The 14,108-nt window shown below is 39.8% G+C and overlaps 1 protein-coding gene across 11 annotated transcripts in view; it reads right to left on the reverse strand.

Moving 5' to 3' along the window:
• Nucleotides 1-14,108, reverse strand: part of LOC114149067 (disabled homolog 2-interacting protein) — a 184,085-nt gene that overhangs the window by 70,307 nt on the left and 99,670 nt on the right. The window contains exon 1 of one of the 11 annotated variants that reach the window (XM_028024632.1): nt 10,398-10,490. The exons of 8 other annotated variants lie outside the window; for them this stretch is intronic. Coding sequence is in view for 1 of the 3 variants with exons in the window: in XM_028024630.1 (XP_027880431.1) it covers nt 1,012-1,034 (23 nt within the window). In the remaining 2 variants the exon portion in view is untranslated. 2 more of the 11 variants (XM_028024631.1, XM_028024630.1) reach the window with 2 other exon arrangements.

A 14,108-nucleotide genomic window follows, 5' to 3' on the forward strand; every position in this document is an offset into this window, starting at 1 on the left:
CTTTAGCTGTAGAAGTAAGAAGTAAAACCAGCAACTGCAACAATAATAGGACTATTAGGAGCAAAACATTAGAATGTATGAGTCAGCTCGAAGTACACCGGCGTCAGGGAGAAAGCATGTCCATCTATGCCCATGTGCTAATGGGCCAGCTTGCCTGTTTAGAGGACACCGTTGTATTTTTAGGAACCTATGCCTGGCAAAACAGACAAAAAAACCCCCAAAAAAACAACTGCTGCTACATCATTTAGAACAAGTTGAGAAAATACATCAATTAGCTAAACATCTTTTCTCTTGAGCTTATGCATAAACAGTCTTGGAAGTGGACGGGCAACATGTGCGGGAGTGGAGGAGATGATGAAGTGCAGTTTTTGACTTCTTGACCTGAATATTCAAACACCCCTTTGGCACCGGACAAAGAAGCAGGACGAGCACTGAAGTTCACGGGGAGGGAAGGGAGGGCAGAGAGCTGCTGCCCACACGGCGAGGCAAAACTCATACAACAATATCAGAAAACAAACATCGACTTTCTTTGTGTTTCCGTCGGTGCATATATAATTACAGGAGCTAAACAGATGGTGTGATTTTAGCAGACAAACGGCTTTAAATTGTCAATACCGAGCTCTTGTTTGCAGTCAACAGCCGAGATTCGCCTCTGGCGATGAATTTCCTTTTTTCATCTTCGAGTCTAAACATGTCTCTGTTTTTGCTTCTCCTTGCATCCTTCCCCAGCTCCCGAGGAGTTCTGTACTTTTCCTCTTTTTAATTAACCATCATGGCATTTCTTTGCATGTATAATTCATGCAGGAACTACTTTATGACATTTAGGCAGCTAAAACCAGGCTGGATGCAGCCCGAGTCGATCGTGGGTGGATGCAGAAGCACAGCTTTTTTTTTTTTCTCCCTCTTCCGTAAACCGCAACAGCTGGAGCTGCAGCTATCGCCAGCGACAAGCACACGAGCGTGAAAGAGGCATTTTAAAAAAAACAAAAAACAACGGGGCAAAACACTTACGATTTACTGAAAATGTGAAACATGGTCCCACGGATCCTCTCTGAGCTCCAAAAAGCGCGACCGAAATTTGGATTTGCATGTCTCACGGCTTCCCGAGCAACTACTGGATCTCTGGGAGCAGAGCCGGAGTCTCTGCCCTCTGACTTCCACCACAGCACTCCCTAAGGATGTCTGCATGCCCCGGACACACCCCTCTCTCCACATCCCAGTTAAAAAGACAGCGCTGTTATTCGGGACAACCCGGTTGTTGTAAGAACTGGTGGTAACATGCTGAGATTAGGTCACCTGTGGAGGAGCTAAAAAAAAAAAAAAATTGCAAGCTTGCCCGCTCACCGACTTATCAACACGGCACCTGCGTCTTTTTGTGGTCTCATTCAAATGCCTGCAGACATGGCAGTGTTACCTCCCCACGGTTCCATGTTTAGCTTATAGTTTTGCTGAGCTGCTGCGTAATAAGCACAAACGCGGCAGTGACAGAAGAGAAAACAAGAAACTACACCAAAAGGTGAAAAAGGTAAAGGAGATGAGGTTGTTTAGCCTCTAAATAGTTCTAGCTACACTGGATCCGTCGAATCGAGTTGGTTTTTTTTTTTCCTCATCATCCTTCTTGCCTTTTCTTACGCTAACAGAGGTTCAACATGGGCAGCCAGGAAGTCAGTCCATTCTCTCTCTCCCCCCTCACTTCAAGAGGCAACAATGGCTCAGCCCTTTTCGGTGCCATGCTCTGTGGGAAAATGTTGCTTCCTTAACCGAAGAGAAAGAAATGAAGGAATAAGGGTCGAAAAATGGAAGAAAACAAGAGCGTCAAGGGAGGAACTCGGATGTGAGGAAAGGAGAAGAGAAAGATAAGGCCAGCCAAGTTTGAGAAGGACAAACATTGTGAGGATTGCTCTCTCACAGTCAGGAAGGGGTGATGTCATAATAATGTAATTAGAGCTGCAGAATGAACCCAACCCAGAAAAAGACATGGTGGAAATAATCCCATGGAAAGTGGTCCTTTTGCATGGAATCCTCTATCTTTTGACAGCTTTTTATTTAGCTTGTTTTATAGTAATCGTGGTATAATTATGTTATCATCCTTGGGGAAAACCACTTCAACTTATTTTGATCAGAAGCTTGAAATGTTGTTTTTTTTTAAATCCAGTGCTACATTTTGAGAACAAAATCCCTTAGCATGTTGTGATAAGAAACATCCATCATTGTGAAAAATGGTGCTGCTTTTGATAATCACCATGTCTTAAGGAACAGTGAAGTGAATGCAAAAATCACTCATTTTCACTTCACAATTATTTAAATCCTAAAAAAAAAATCTAATTTTACAATTCAAGCTACTGTCTGACTTTTCTCTTGTTTTGAAATGACAGTATAAAAAATAAAAACCTGACGGACATTGGACATTGGCCTGTCCACACATGAAGAAATTAAGGATGTTTTGCGAGACATCGCGTCCTCTCACATCTGCAATCCTCTCTTGCAAAGTGTATGAATATAGGGGCGAAAGACAGAAAATATGCAGTCTGCTACAGTTTAAAGAATACAAAAGTCTTGCTGTGATCATGTTTTCATACTTAATGATCACATGACAGTCTGGGGATGAAAGATCAAAGCTCTATTTATAGTCTATGAGCATTCTCAAGTAGACAAATCAAAAGATAGGTCGGACTGCCTTACCGGTGGAGTCACTTCAGGTTAGCGAATCTTGATTGCCGCATACACTGTGCAGCATGATATTAAGTAGTGTCATTTTTGCTGCAACATTTGAGTAGCACTTGTGGACATTTCATTGCATCACATAGCCACTGCAAGGTGTGATACTATTGCCACAAAGCATTAGGTGGCAAACAATTGGATATGCAGCGTTATCAGATGCGTAAAACAGGCAACGGACTAGTGTCACATACTTAAAGTTCATTATTTTCATAGGCACGCAACTGAACAATCAGGGTGTTATGTTATCTTTCATCTCCAACAAAAGGAGCTAATCTCAGATTGGAATATAAAACTAGTTTAGTCTTAATAGCCAATATACCTGCTTTAGGGTTCCACACGTCCGCAAGCCTAAATGACTTTGGAAATTACAGAAGAATCCTATTATTTCACATACAATTAAAAAAAAACACTTTATTAAAAAGATAAATCTGTTTCAGGTTAAAAAAAAATCCTACTGCATTGGATTTAAGGTCTTGCTTGTTCTTATCTAGAGTCAACAGGCCTACATGCCACTCTGCTGTAGTGAATGGCTGGGTAAAGGTTAACTGAAAAGCCAAGGCGAAGCTCAGAGACTAAACACTGAGGGAGGGACGGGGCGGGTTGGTGATTTCCTCATTCCTCTGTTCTGGGCTGCGATAATATCCCACATCATGAGATTGTTTGGAGTTTTGGGGAGTAAGTGAGCCTATTGTATCTATTCAATCTACTTTGTAATCACAAATGTAGGGAGTGGAAAGGATGGAAAAACACCCTTCGGAACAATGTTGTGCTGTGCTACACAAGTTGTGTGGCTTCAAAAACACTGCAGTATCAAGGCATATATGTGCATTAGTCAATGGATAACATTTTGTATACGAGAATGACTCCATCTATAGTTGTTGACAACAAGAGCACGGCACCGTGAGGTGAGATAAGACTCATTCAGCTGGCTTGTTTGTCTCCTGTCATCATCTGAGCGGCCTCATCGCTAAGATCTTATTCCCTTGCTAACCACCAACCTGCTCAGCATGGCAACACCTGCGTAAAGCGGAGGCACAGGAAAACAGGAAGAGACCAAAAGAAACATGATGGGTGGATACATAACATTCCAGACGAGCTCCCACAGGTCTGCGTGGCGCAGGGGTGGGAGATGGACGGAGCAAACGTGACACGTCTCGGACCCGGAGATGTTGACAGAGGGGGCAGGAGGGAAACAGACAGAAAGAGACAAGAAGATGAAAAGAAATGTGTATCCCCGCACTTATTTGATATCCAAGAATTTAAAAAGTAGCCCGAGAAACAATACTCTGAGATTCAGAAGTAATTAAGACAGCCCTAAAAAGACATTGCTAAATGATCAGGCGGGAAGCGGAGAGCTCACCACCACTGGGAAGCAAGAGCGGACTGGGTATATAAATAAAATTTAGATCAAATCTTTTTTTTAAAAATTTGTATCTACAAATTTGTTTGAAATAGGGCCGCACTAAATTCCTAAAATATAAAATTTGTATACTATTGCCATAGCATTTGTTACAATCATCATGTTGTCCTCAACAACCTGTATAAACCACCTCAACAATCTATTTTTTCACCCCAAGTATAAATCAGACCTTTTTTTCCTCTGTTTGCAGAAATCCAAAAGTTTCTTGCACAACTTCACCAACTCCCAAGGTGTGTGAAAAGTGTCAAAGATCTGGTGAGGTGAAGACTCTAAAAACGCTTGAAATACATCAAGACACAAGCCCAAAAAAAAGTTTGTCTGATTATAAAGTTGTTTCCTTGAATTTCAAGTGTTGCTGGAGTCTTCACCTCACATTTATTGGCTTTCACATGAAACAGGAAATGAAACAAAGGTTCATAAGGACAAGGAGACAAAAGTTTTTAAAAGGAAACCAGCACAGAGACTTTTCAACCTGAGAAATGGCTAGAAATTCACCAAAAAACTCAGCTTCAGAAAACCGTGACTTTTCACCTTCGTCAGCTCCACCAGAATGACCAGTGACAAGTTGCTTTTAAATGCCCAAACCTTTTTCATAAAAATCAGCGAACATACAAACAAAAGCATGCAAAATTAGCACTTTCTTAAGTAAGGAAGTGGTTACTGAAGGGACGATATTCAAAGTTAGCATTCTCAAAACTGATGTGGTTTTTATGAAACAGAGGCATGACTGTAGGCAGTGTGTATTTTTTAGGCATTAAGTGCCATTTTACAGCACAATGAAGTAACTATGTTACCTTTAGTTGTTGAAAAAATGCTGTATATTAAACATAACTTACAAGAAATTTGACTTTGTAACTTGATGCCTTGAAATTGGGCCTTTGTCTCTTTAAGAATCTCTTACTGTTTCTGACGTTCCGCCTTCAAAACCTCTCTCATCATGCCGGACGTATTATTTTAAATTTGCTGCCTTTCATCTTTCTACCCATCTCCGTCACGGAACCAGTTCAATTTGGAAATATTGAAAATTTTGGAAATTTCAAAGACGACGTGTGGATCTGCATGTTCTACTTACAGAGACTAATGTTCATAATCAGCAAGACTAACTTTTGCTAATCACTACAACAAAATGCTAAATGCAGCATAAATCGTAAACCCCACATTCACTTTATTCTTTTTGACAGTAAAATATTAATTATAGTTAATTGATTCCTGCTCAGAGAAAGGACAGTGCCACTAGCGGACATTGGTTGTAAGAAAAGGAGCAATAAAAGTGTAGTCAGTGAATCTTTAGAGGTCATTTCAGTGCAATTTAGATGACTAATACATCACATTAAAAAAAACCTGTTCAGACTATGGGATGTATAACTGAACTACATAAGAACCACTTATTACAAATAGGATGGTTTAAGTAATTGTTAGATTTGATATCTTTATTGAATCTTTTGATAGGAAATACAATGAAGAAAATACTGTCATTGTTTTACTGTCTGTAATAAGACAAACTCTCATCATCTTAAGACTTTATCTGCATCAGCAGCTCCCCATTCTGCGTAAACAACAGATAATGACGCAGCAGTCTCTACTCCCCACATTCCAAGACAGAGTGCTTAATTCACCAAAATTCTTACGAGTCCAGTTCAAAACAATTAGAAACCTATTCTTTCAGATCATTTCTTAGCGTTTTAGAAAGATAAACAAGAAACTGTTGTTCAGTCTCCTCTTCCAGAAGTTCACACATGAAGAGAAACAAGTGGAAGTAAAACCTTAGGAGCCATTACAGCTCCCCGTCATTCGTTCTGCCACAGCTTGGCCTTCGTGTCATTTGTCGAGGCAGCCAAATAAATAGGGGAGAGATGAAGCAGTGACAACAACTTCACAGAATTGATTTGGGTAGAAACATGTGAACAGAACAGGGATGAAGTGCAGAGAGCTGTTCTCTGCAGCCCTTCCAACTGAATCCACAACGCGGCCTTCGGGGCAAGTATTGACAACGCCGCTCCATCACGACCATATGTTCCCATTTTATCCTCTCCCACAAGTACATATATATATATATATATATATAGCTAGAATACCTTTCATGGAGAAAAACCATGCTGAACAGTTGTTGTTTTTTGACAGCTTGCTTATATTTGCTTAAACCTATTTGAGATAAAGCCTGATGTTTTTTTGATGACTTGGATATTTCATCTGATTATTTGACTCAAACAAACCTAAATCCCATCTTCCCATCTAATGATTAAATCAAATGTATTTCATCTTGTAAGTTTGGTTCAAAATATTAAAAATCGAAAGAAAATTTGACTGAATTGATCAAATAAAAAGACACCAATCAGAAATTCCGGTACAATTTTTATTCTGTGTTTTTCTTAAAGCGCTGACTTGCAGACGTAAAATTTTAGCCAATTAATATATTTCTCTTTAAGAACTAGAACACCCAAGTACATGGCAAAACATAACAATCTCTGAATGACTGGAACCAGATCATATGTGACTTATTTAGGGTGGAAAGAATTACTTTTTAAGGTAGATTGCAGCTTGCAAAAAATTTAAAGGTCTGGGTTAAATGGGGGAAATGTATTGTGGTAAATTGTCCAGAATTGTTGTGACTCTCTGTACTAATTGTTTTGAAATTTGAGTCATTTACATGTTATGTATACACCAGCTCTCCATGTTTTTCATGATATTGTAGTTTTTTATTGAATTTTTTTTTAATGTAAGTTTATTAATGTACAGTTAGCTATGTTAAGGAAAGCTTGGAAAAAGAAAAAAAAACACTAGAACACCCAGCTAAATGTACACCATCTATTTTAGCATTTAATACAATAATAATTATATTATTATTATTGTTGTTAATGTATAACAACACTCATATAATTTCATAATGATCCACTTTTATCTGTACAGCTATTTTGTTTATATATGGACATATCTCAGTTGAGCCTGTTTGTTCGATAAAAACTGTTCACATTTGATAATTAACTAACTTTAAGCTTCCACCACTTTGTTTTCATTTTCAAACATCTCAGAAAGCAATTATCGCTTCTTTACTCAGTACCAACTTCCACAATGAAGACTGTTGTGGTTTGTGTGATCTTTTAACCACCAATCTGAAAATATTCTTTGTGTTTCCAGTTGACCAGATGATTTTTTGTTTTGTTTTGTTCAGACCAAGTGTTGAACTGTGCCCTTGCAAAACCAGAAGTAGACCTGTTCATCCGTCAACCTCCAGCCCCTCCATCCAGCCACTCATTCCCTCTCTTCCTCCCTCCTTTCCATGTCCCTGTGTCTGATCAAATGCTCCGCTCCACTTCATCAGCTCCCAGTAATCAATGTACATCACAGAGATGATCCGCAGCGTGACAGAGTACTTACAGAGAGACACAACACTCAAAAAAATAAATAAAAAAATACCCCGAGGGAAACAGACAGGAAGCAGCATTGGGAGGACAGATTACAAAGCAGCGCTGTATTCATTCTTGCATAACACATAACGCACTAAATATATGGGCCAGTACTTAATCACATCATCAGCCGAACGTCCCTGTGGTCATTTTTTGAAGTGAGAAGAAACTGTCTGGAAGGTGCACAAAAGGTTTAGCCACCCAGAATTAACAAGTGCGGAGAATACTAGAGCATAAACAATCGCCGACTGTTGTTTTGTTTCAGTCTTCTTCCTACAGCGACTAGTTCCTTCAATCCTCGCGTCACATTCGGCCTCGCTGTCTCACTCCTTTACCCCATCTGCATGTCCATGAAGTTGCAGAAATGATCGACATCTCTCGTCTACTTGTTACCAAGTCGTGAGTAAACACACACGCACACACACAAAAAACAAACCCAGGCTTCTGAATACAACACGTGAACAGGCTTCAGTATGTACAGTAACATCAGCTTATACGTACACAGTGATATACCGCCCCTGGCTAAGTGGAGAGGAAAACAATGAAAGCTCATAATGTAAACAGCACAAACAGCTATACAGTCCATACATTGAGTGCTCCTAATGCTTTTAGCACAATATGCTGAATTCAAGCTGTTTCCTTTTTATTATTATTATTATTATTTCTATAAGCCTCAAGAACACAAGACAGCAGCTGAGCTCTGAAACCTCCATCAACAGCGTGCTGCGGCAAAACAAGCGCACAAATGATCAACAATCAGACAACCATTACTGGTTTTTCAAAACAGAAAATAGCTTTCTCAGTGGAATCAGAATGTTTTTCAAATCCAAATGTAATTAATTTAAGTCTTTTGTATAAAACTGAAACTAAATTTACCCACTTATGTGATTGGTGCAACATTTCTTTCTATGTTCTACAGAAGTAAGGAAAAAAGCGAGATTCCACTCCATTTCCACAGAGGGATCTCCTAGATCAATTCGTCTGTATTTAACCGTGTTTCTGTCCTGGAGAAAAAACAATGATGTAGCGTGATATATATATATATTTTTTATGTACTCCTAGGTCAGTCCCTATGTGGCCATTTGCTTTTTTATCCAAAACAAAGTCACTAATGGAAGTATTACTACAAATAACTTTTTCTCTTTTTTTATTCTTTTTTAGAAAGTCTGTTTAGTCTATCATGGTCCTGTATTCTCAAATAAAGCCATAACAGATTTTACTGCAATAAAAAAAAAAGTTTGTTTTTACTAACTAGCTTTAAATGATCAGCTAAATTTTACTGTATTGTATCAAACTGCTTATTGACGGAACTGGAATAAACGGAGCTGTATGTTATTTGTTTTGAATTTGATTGATTGTATAGTATTGCAATTTTTGATTTGAAATTCATTTGGACCAAACTGGATTCAGTGTAGCTGGACTTATCCTATAAAGTACCTTGAGATGACAGATGATCTTTGTTGGTAACTTTTAAGTTTTCTTTTCTTACTTTGGTAAGTGATTTTATTCAATTAATGTGGTTATTTATAAACACAAACGAAATCACTTTTGGTGACTTTAATCAGATTAGCTCTTAGCAAATCAGGATAGATTTGCATAAATGTACGAAATTCAATAATTAAGCTGTCAAGTTGACTTGAATAGAACAAAAAACCATCAGTTCTGGGGGGAAATACAAATTGAAGAAAACCTATTTAAAATCTTGAATTCCTGATTTTCTTAGAGCACAAAAATATCCCTAAAAAAAATAAAATATTACTCTAGTTTTTTGATGATCAAATAAATCCAGTGAAGCTGCATTGACTTAATCAAATATGATGTACAGCTGCTTACAAATTTTCTGCATGTCAGGGTCTCCTTTTACTATTTACATTGCTGTGAACGTCTGAGTCGCCTGCATTCATCAGTCTATTTAGCTTCAGAGAAACTTCCAATCAATATCAGGAGAGGCTGATAAAGATTCCGCCATACATTGCAAAAAATTACCCTTGATGCAATGTTTAATTCTAATTAACTCAGAGTTAACCTTCTAAAGTTTGAAGAAAAGGCATCAATTTTGATTTCACACCATCAAAGAAGAAACACTGCATCACGATTAAAAGCCACCAACAATAGTCTTCCCTCATTGCTTGTTTTTTTTTTTTTAATCTAATTGGACCAAAACTGTTGGCCAGAACCAGCAGCTGACCTCACAATGTGGCCCAGTCATCTGATTTGTGTTAGCTGGCTGCCCCTCCGTCACAGAGGCCAGCTTGGTGTGACGTTCCCACATTCGAGTTCCACGCTCCCAAACGAACAAATAAAACAGAACAAAAGCTTTTTTTTATGGCTTCTATAAAAATCTGTCACGATAGTCTGACCATGAATGCAAACTAAAGCAGTTGCATAAACAACAAAGCACTACCGGGCGTACAAAAGATGCGTTGCGAGTCTGTGTGTGGTCAGGACGTTGCAGGTGACAGAGGAGCACAGCGCAGCTGGAGCATCACCCGCACACAAATTCACGGGAGTGGAAACAGTTTACAGCGAGCCGTCAGCGTCCGCATCTCGGTTCGAGGCCACGCGCGCTCGCATGAAACAACCGTCTCGCAAAGGATGACAAGGCACGATGACATGTGAAGAGCCGGATAACACTCACCAGGCATAGTCAGTCTTAGAACACTCGCAGAGTTGAGAAAATAAGCAGACTGAGCCAGAATTGGTGGTAGTGATGGTGGGGAGGAAGGGAGGAGGAAAAAGCCAGAGAAAAATGAGGGAAAAATGTAATTTCAGAGCTCCATTTCCCCCCACTTTTTTTTTTTTTTGCTGTTGATGCAGACCTCCTTCCAAACGTCTTTAGTTGTGGTCCTCACCTCTCTGACCGACTGTGTCTATCTTTCCTCTTTGCTGCTCCTTTAAGACGAGGGGTGGAGAAAAAGCACCACAAAGCTCTCCCTCTCCTCCTTTTCTTTCTCCCACCCTCCCTTCCTCACCCCTGCGCCGAGCATGCCCTACTTCCTGTGTTGCCTCTGAAATCAGACGCACGCCCTTTATCTTCCTCTGCTTATTTCCCCTCGCTCCAGATAAAGGAATCCTGATGTGTACCTCCAATATTTATTTGGAAAAAATGAACAGGATTTGTCCCCCCCCCACTCCCTTTGAGCAAGTCCTGCTAAAGCCCCTTCCACTTACTCTCAGTGATTGGCTGCACCACCCATCTCTTTCTGTTCGCAAAGGGAGGAGCCAGTGTCTGTGTGTGTGTGTGTGTGTGTGTGTGTGTGTGTGTGTGTGTGTGTGTGTGTGTGTGTTGTGGAGGGGGAAATCGTCTGTGTGTGTAGTGCAGCCTAGCTTGCCCCCTCCAGTGTGGCTCCAGTGGGAGCGAGAGTGTGTGTTCCACGTCCTGTTGGCTCTGCTGTGAAGTGTTTCCTCTTTGCTGTTGTCGCCGCTGTCGGTGGGAGGATGAGGGAGGTACATGTGCTGCCAACCATGCCGTAATATGAACAGGTCAGCTGAGACACTGTCTGGTCTCAAGCTCTGGCAAAGTAACTTAGCCAATGAAGTCAGCCACAGGCTTGATATTGGCGAGACTGGAATGTGAGTGGGAGGGTTTTGAGATCAGATTAGTGGACTGGTAGGGGAGTTAGAGGAAAGCTTGTGTCCATTTCTGGAAGTACAGGACTGGCAGGGCTGGCATTGGGAGGATGAAAGACAGGGCAGGGCACCCTGATAAGAAATGGGCAGTGCAATGCTCTCGTACTCCCTGGCACATATGAAGTGAAGTCATCAAATATGACATCACCCTTACTTCTTCTTCCCCTCCCCTCCCACAAACACATGACACATACACGCCAGACCTTGTGCGAGTTGGATGACCACACAACAGGATATGCTCGGACCTAAACACCTACTTTACCGTTCTTGTTCTTAAACAATAGCAGCCGTCGCTGACGCATTGCTAGTGTGAAATGAACAAATTGTGCAAAGTGCAATGGACACCTGTTTCCTTTTCAAACAACAAACGAACACCTCAACATTTCAAGCCACAAGTCATTTTTATCACATTACAACCACCACCTTCACTCTGCTAACAGGAAACTGAAGTCTAATTGTGAATAGAAAGGAAAAAAAGTACATGGTTTTGAAAATGTTTTACAAAGAAAACATTTTTTCTTTGTAAAAAAATGAACGATTTTTTTAATAGTTTAACAATTAAAAAAGTCGCTGAACGTCAATCGGCCCTTTCACAAAACGCTTACTTTCTAAAATCCAAAAGGCATCTCTGACTCACTCCTGGTCATTCATAAATTATAAATCAATTTTCCCATGTGAGGCTTCAAAATTTAAGCCAGCATAGTAGAAACCAACAAATTTGAAAACTGAGCTCTACAGTGTGTCATGCTCATAACCTAACCCTATTAGTACATTCACACCAAATGCGTTTCGCGCATCTGGTTTACATCCAAAGTCTACATGTAGGCACGTCGAGGGCTCATCGGATGCGACAAAATCTCTCTAGTTCAGGGGTCCCCAAAGTCGGTCCTCGAGGGCCGGCCTCCTGCATGTTTTAATTCTCTCCCTGGTTTAACGCACCTGGATCAAATGATGGCTCGTTAGAAGGCCTAAGAAGAACACTGACATGCTGAAAAGGTTGTTGGTGCCACCAGGGAGAGAACTAAAACATGCAGGATGCCGGCCCTCGAGGACCGACTTTGGGGACCCCTGTTCCAGTTGTTTTCCGTTGCTGGCCTATCTGTCATTCTCACTTGACTCGTCAAACGTTTCAAATCGTGCTGCTCTAGATGTGCTGCAATGGACCCTCGATGCAGCTCCACATAGACTTTGAATGTAAACCAGACGCACGAAACGCGTTTGGTGTGAACGCACCATAAGAATGACATGCAGCAAGTACTGAAAAAGAAAATTGCATGGCTATGTCTTTAATCCTTCAGCCAACTGGACACACACACCATTTTGAGCCGTTTCTCTCTCTTCTATCCTGTCATCTTATTAGTGTAGAATCAAGAACGAAAAATTCTTTCAGGTTTCCTTAATCCAATTAGAGAAGCGTACAGCTACACCCTCCCCACACTGAAACCAATTATATACCACCGCCCCACTTTTATCAAGCAAATTAGCTGCACCTGGAATAGGCCAATTCAAGCTGCTGCAGCTGCTAAACTCAATCATCATCTCTTCCTCAAACGTCCATTGAGATTTGACGTTGAAAGGCTCTAAAGAAGCAATAAGTGAAATAATCTCAAGATTTAAATCCACCAAGCTCAACTCGCATTTAATTCAGAGGAAAAGGCAATATATTATGTAACATTTATGTTTTTAAAGCAAGTTGAAGCAAAAGCTGATTATTTAACACTGAAATCAAAACAAAAATCTTACAATACTTAATATCAACCTTCAGCAGTTGTACTCCACTGTTGATGAGCATCATTTTGTTTAAAAATATAAATTCTCTCATTGTGCTTTTTCCAATTGCCATCAAATTGATAAGTTATTAACTTTGTGATTTCTTTAACTTAAAAATGTGAGCATCTGACCAAGACACAGCCTAGCTTTCAATGACACCGATGGCAGAACTGTCTTTTTTTATTCTTTCTTTTTTAAGTGTGTCATCTGTCTTGTTTCCTATCTTTTATGGCAGCATCCATCTTTTCATTTCTAATTCTCAGTGCAGCGAACAGGCACTTCAGTGCTTTTTTGGTCCGATAGGAGACAAGAATGTCAGTTAGTCTAATAGACCGTGTCAGTCATGGAGGGGGAATAAAAGTTTTACAAGTCTTATCTTTCCTTATGTAAATCTTGTATTATGTAAATGAAGGAGACAGGAGAGGAGTCTGTGAGGTGAGATGTAGCTGTGACTTCAGAATCCGTCTCATCCAACCCAGAGGGGAAGCTATGTGGAGCGAGACGCAAAAATAAGAAACTTTGACTCCTACATTTCTGAATTAAGAACATTTGCCATTCTTTCGTCTTTTTCAGGAAATTCTGCTAATTTCAAGTCAAGTCAACTTTGCCTCTGTACAGAAATTATAGAAGTAATTAAACTCCAGGTGCCTGGAGTTTAATTACACATGGGCTAAAAACAAACTAACTACAATAAATTTGGTATGATTTTCTTAATATGGAATTATTTAAAACATGTGTCAAACTCAAGGCCCGTGGGCCAAATTCGGCCCACCGTAGCTTTTTATGTGACCCTCTAGATTCTAGTCTAAACACTAAGTGTGCTTAAATTTTATGTTTTCAATCAAATCAGTTCAGTTGTCATCTGTTTACTGCTAAATTATATCAACCAGTCCCTCCAGTTTCTTGAAAATTACTGTGGAAATTTATGCAAAATCAACAAATCCTTTCACTTTTTTGCACTAATAATTGGGACCAACTAATAATTGGGTGGCTTTTAGTCAGATTTTTCTCAAAAGTAGTCAAACACTTTACTTGCCCTGAACAGCTGCTTCAGTCTTAATTGATGTCAGATGATCTATACAGCGAAGAATAAAAAGTTGCATTTACTGTCATAAATAAATATCGCAAATATTTCCAAACTAGTACCACAAACACTTTGATTT

The sequence above is a fragment of the Xiphophorus couchianus genome, chromosome 8 (assembly GCF_001444195.1).
Source record: "Xiphophorus couchianus chromosome 8, X_couchianus-1.0, whole genome shotgun sequence".
Taxonomy (NCBI): Eukaryota; Metazoa; Chordata; class Actinopteri; order Cyprinodontiformes; family Poeciliidae; genus Xiphophorus; species Xiphophorus couchianus.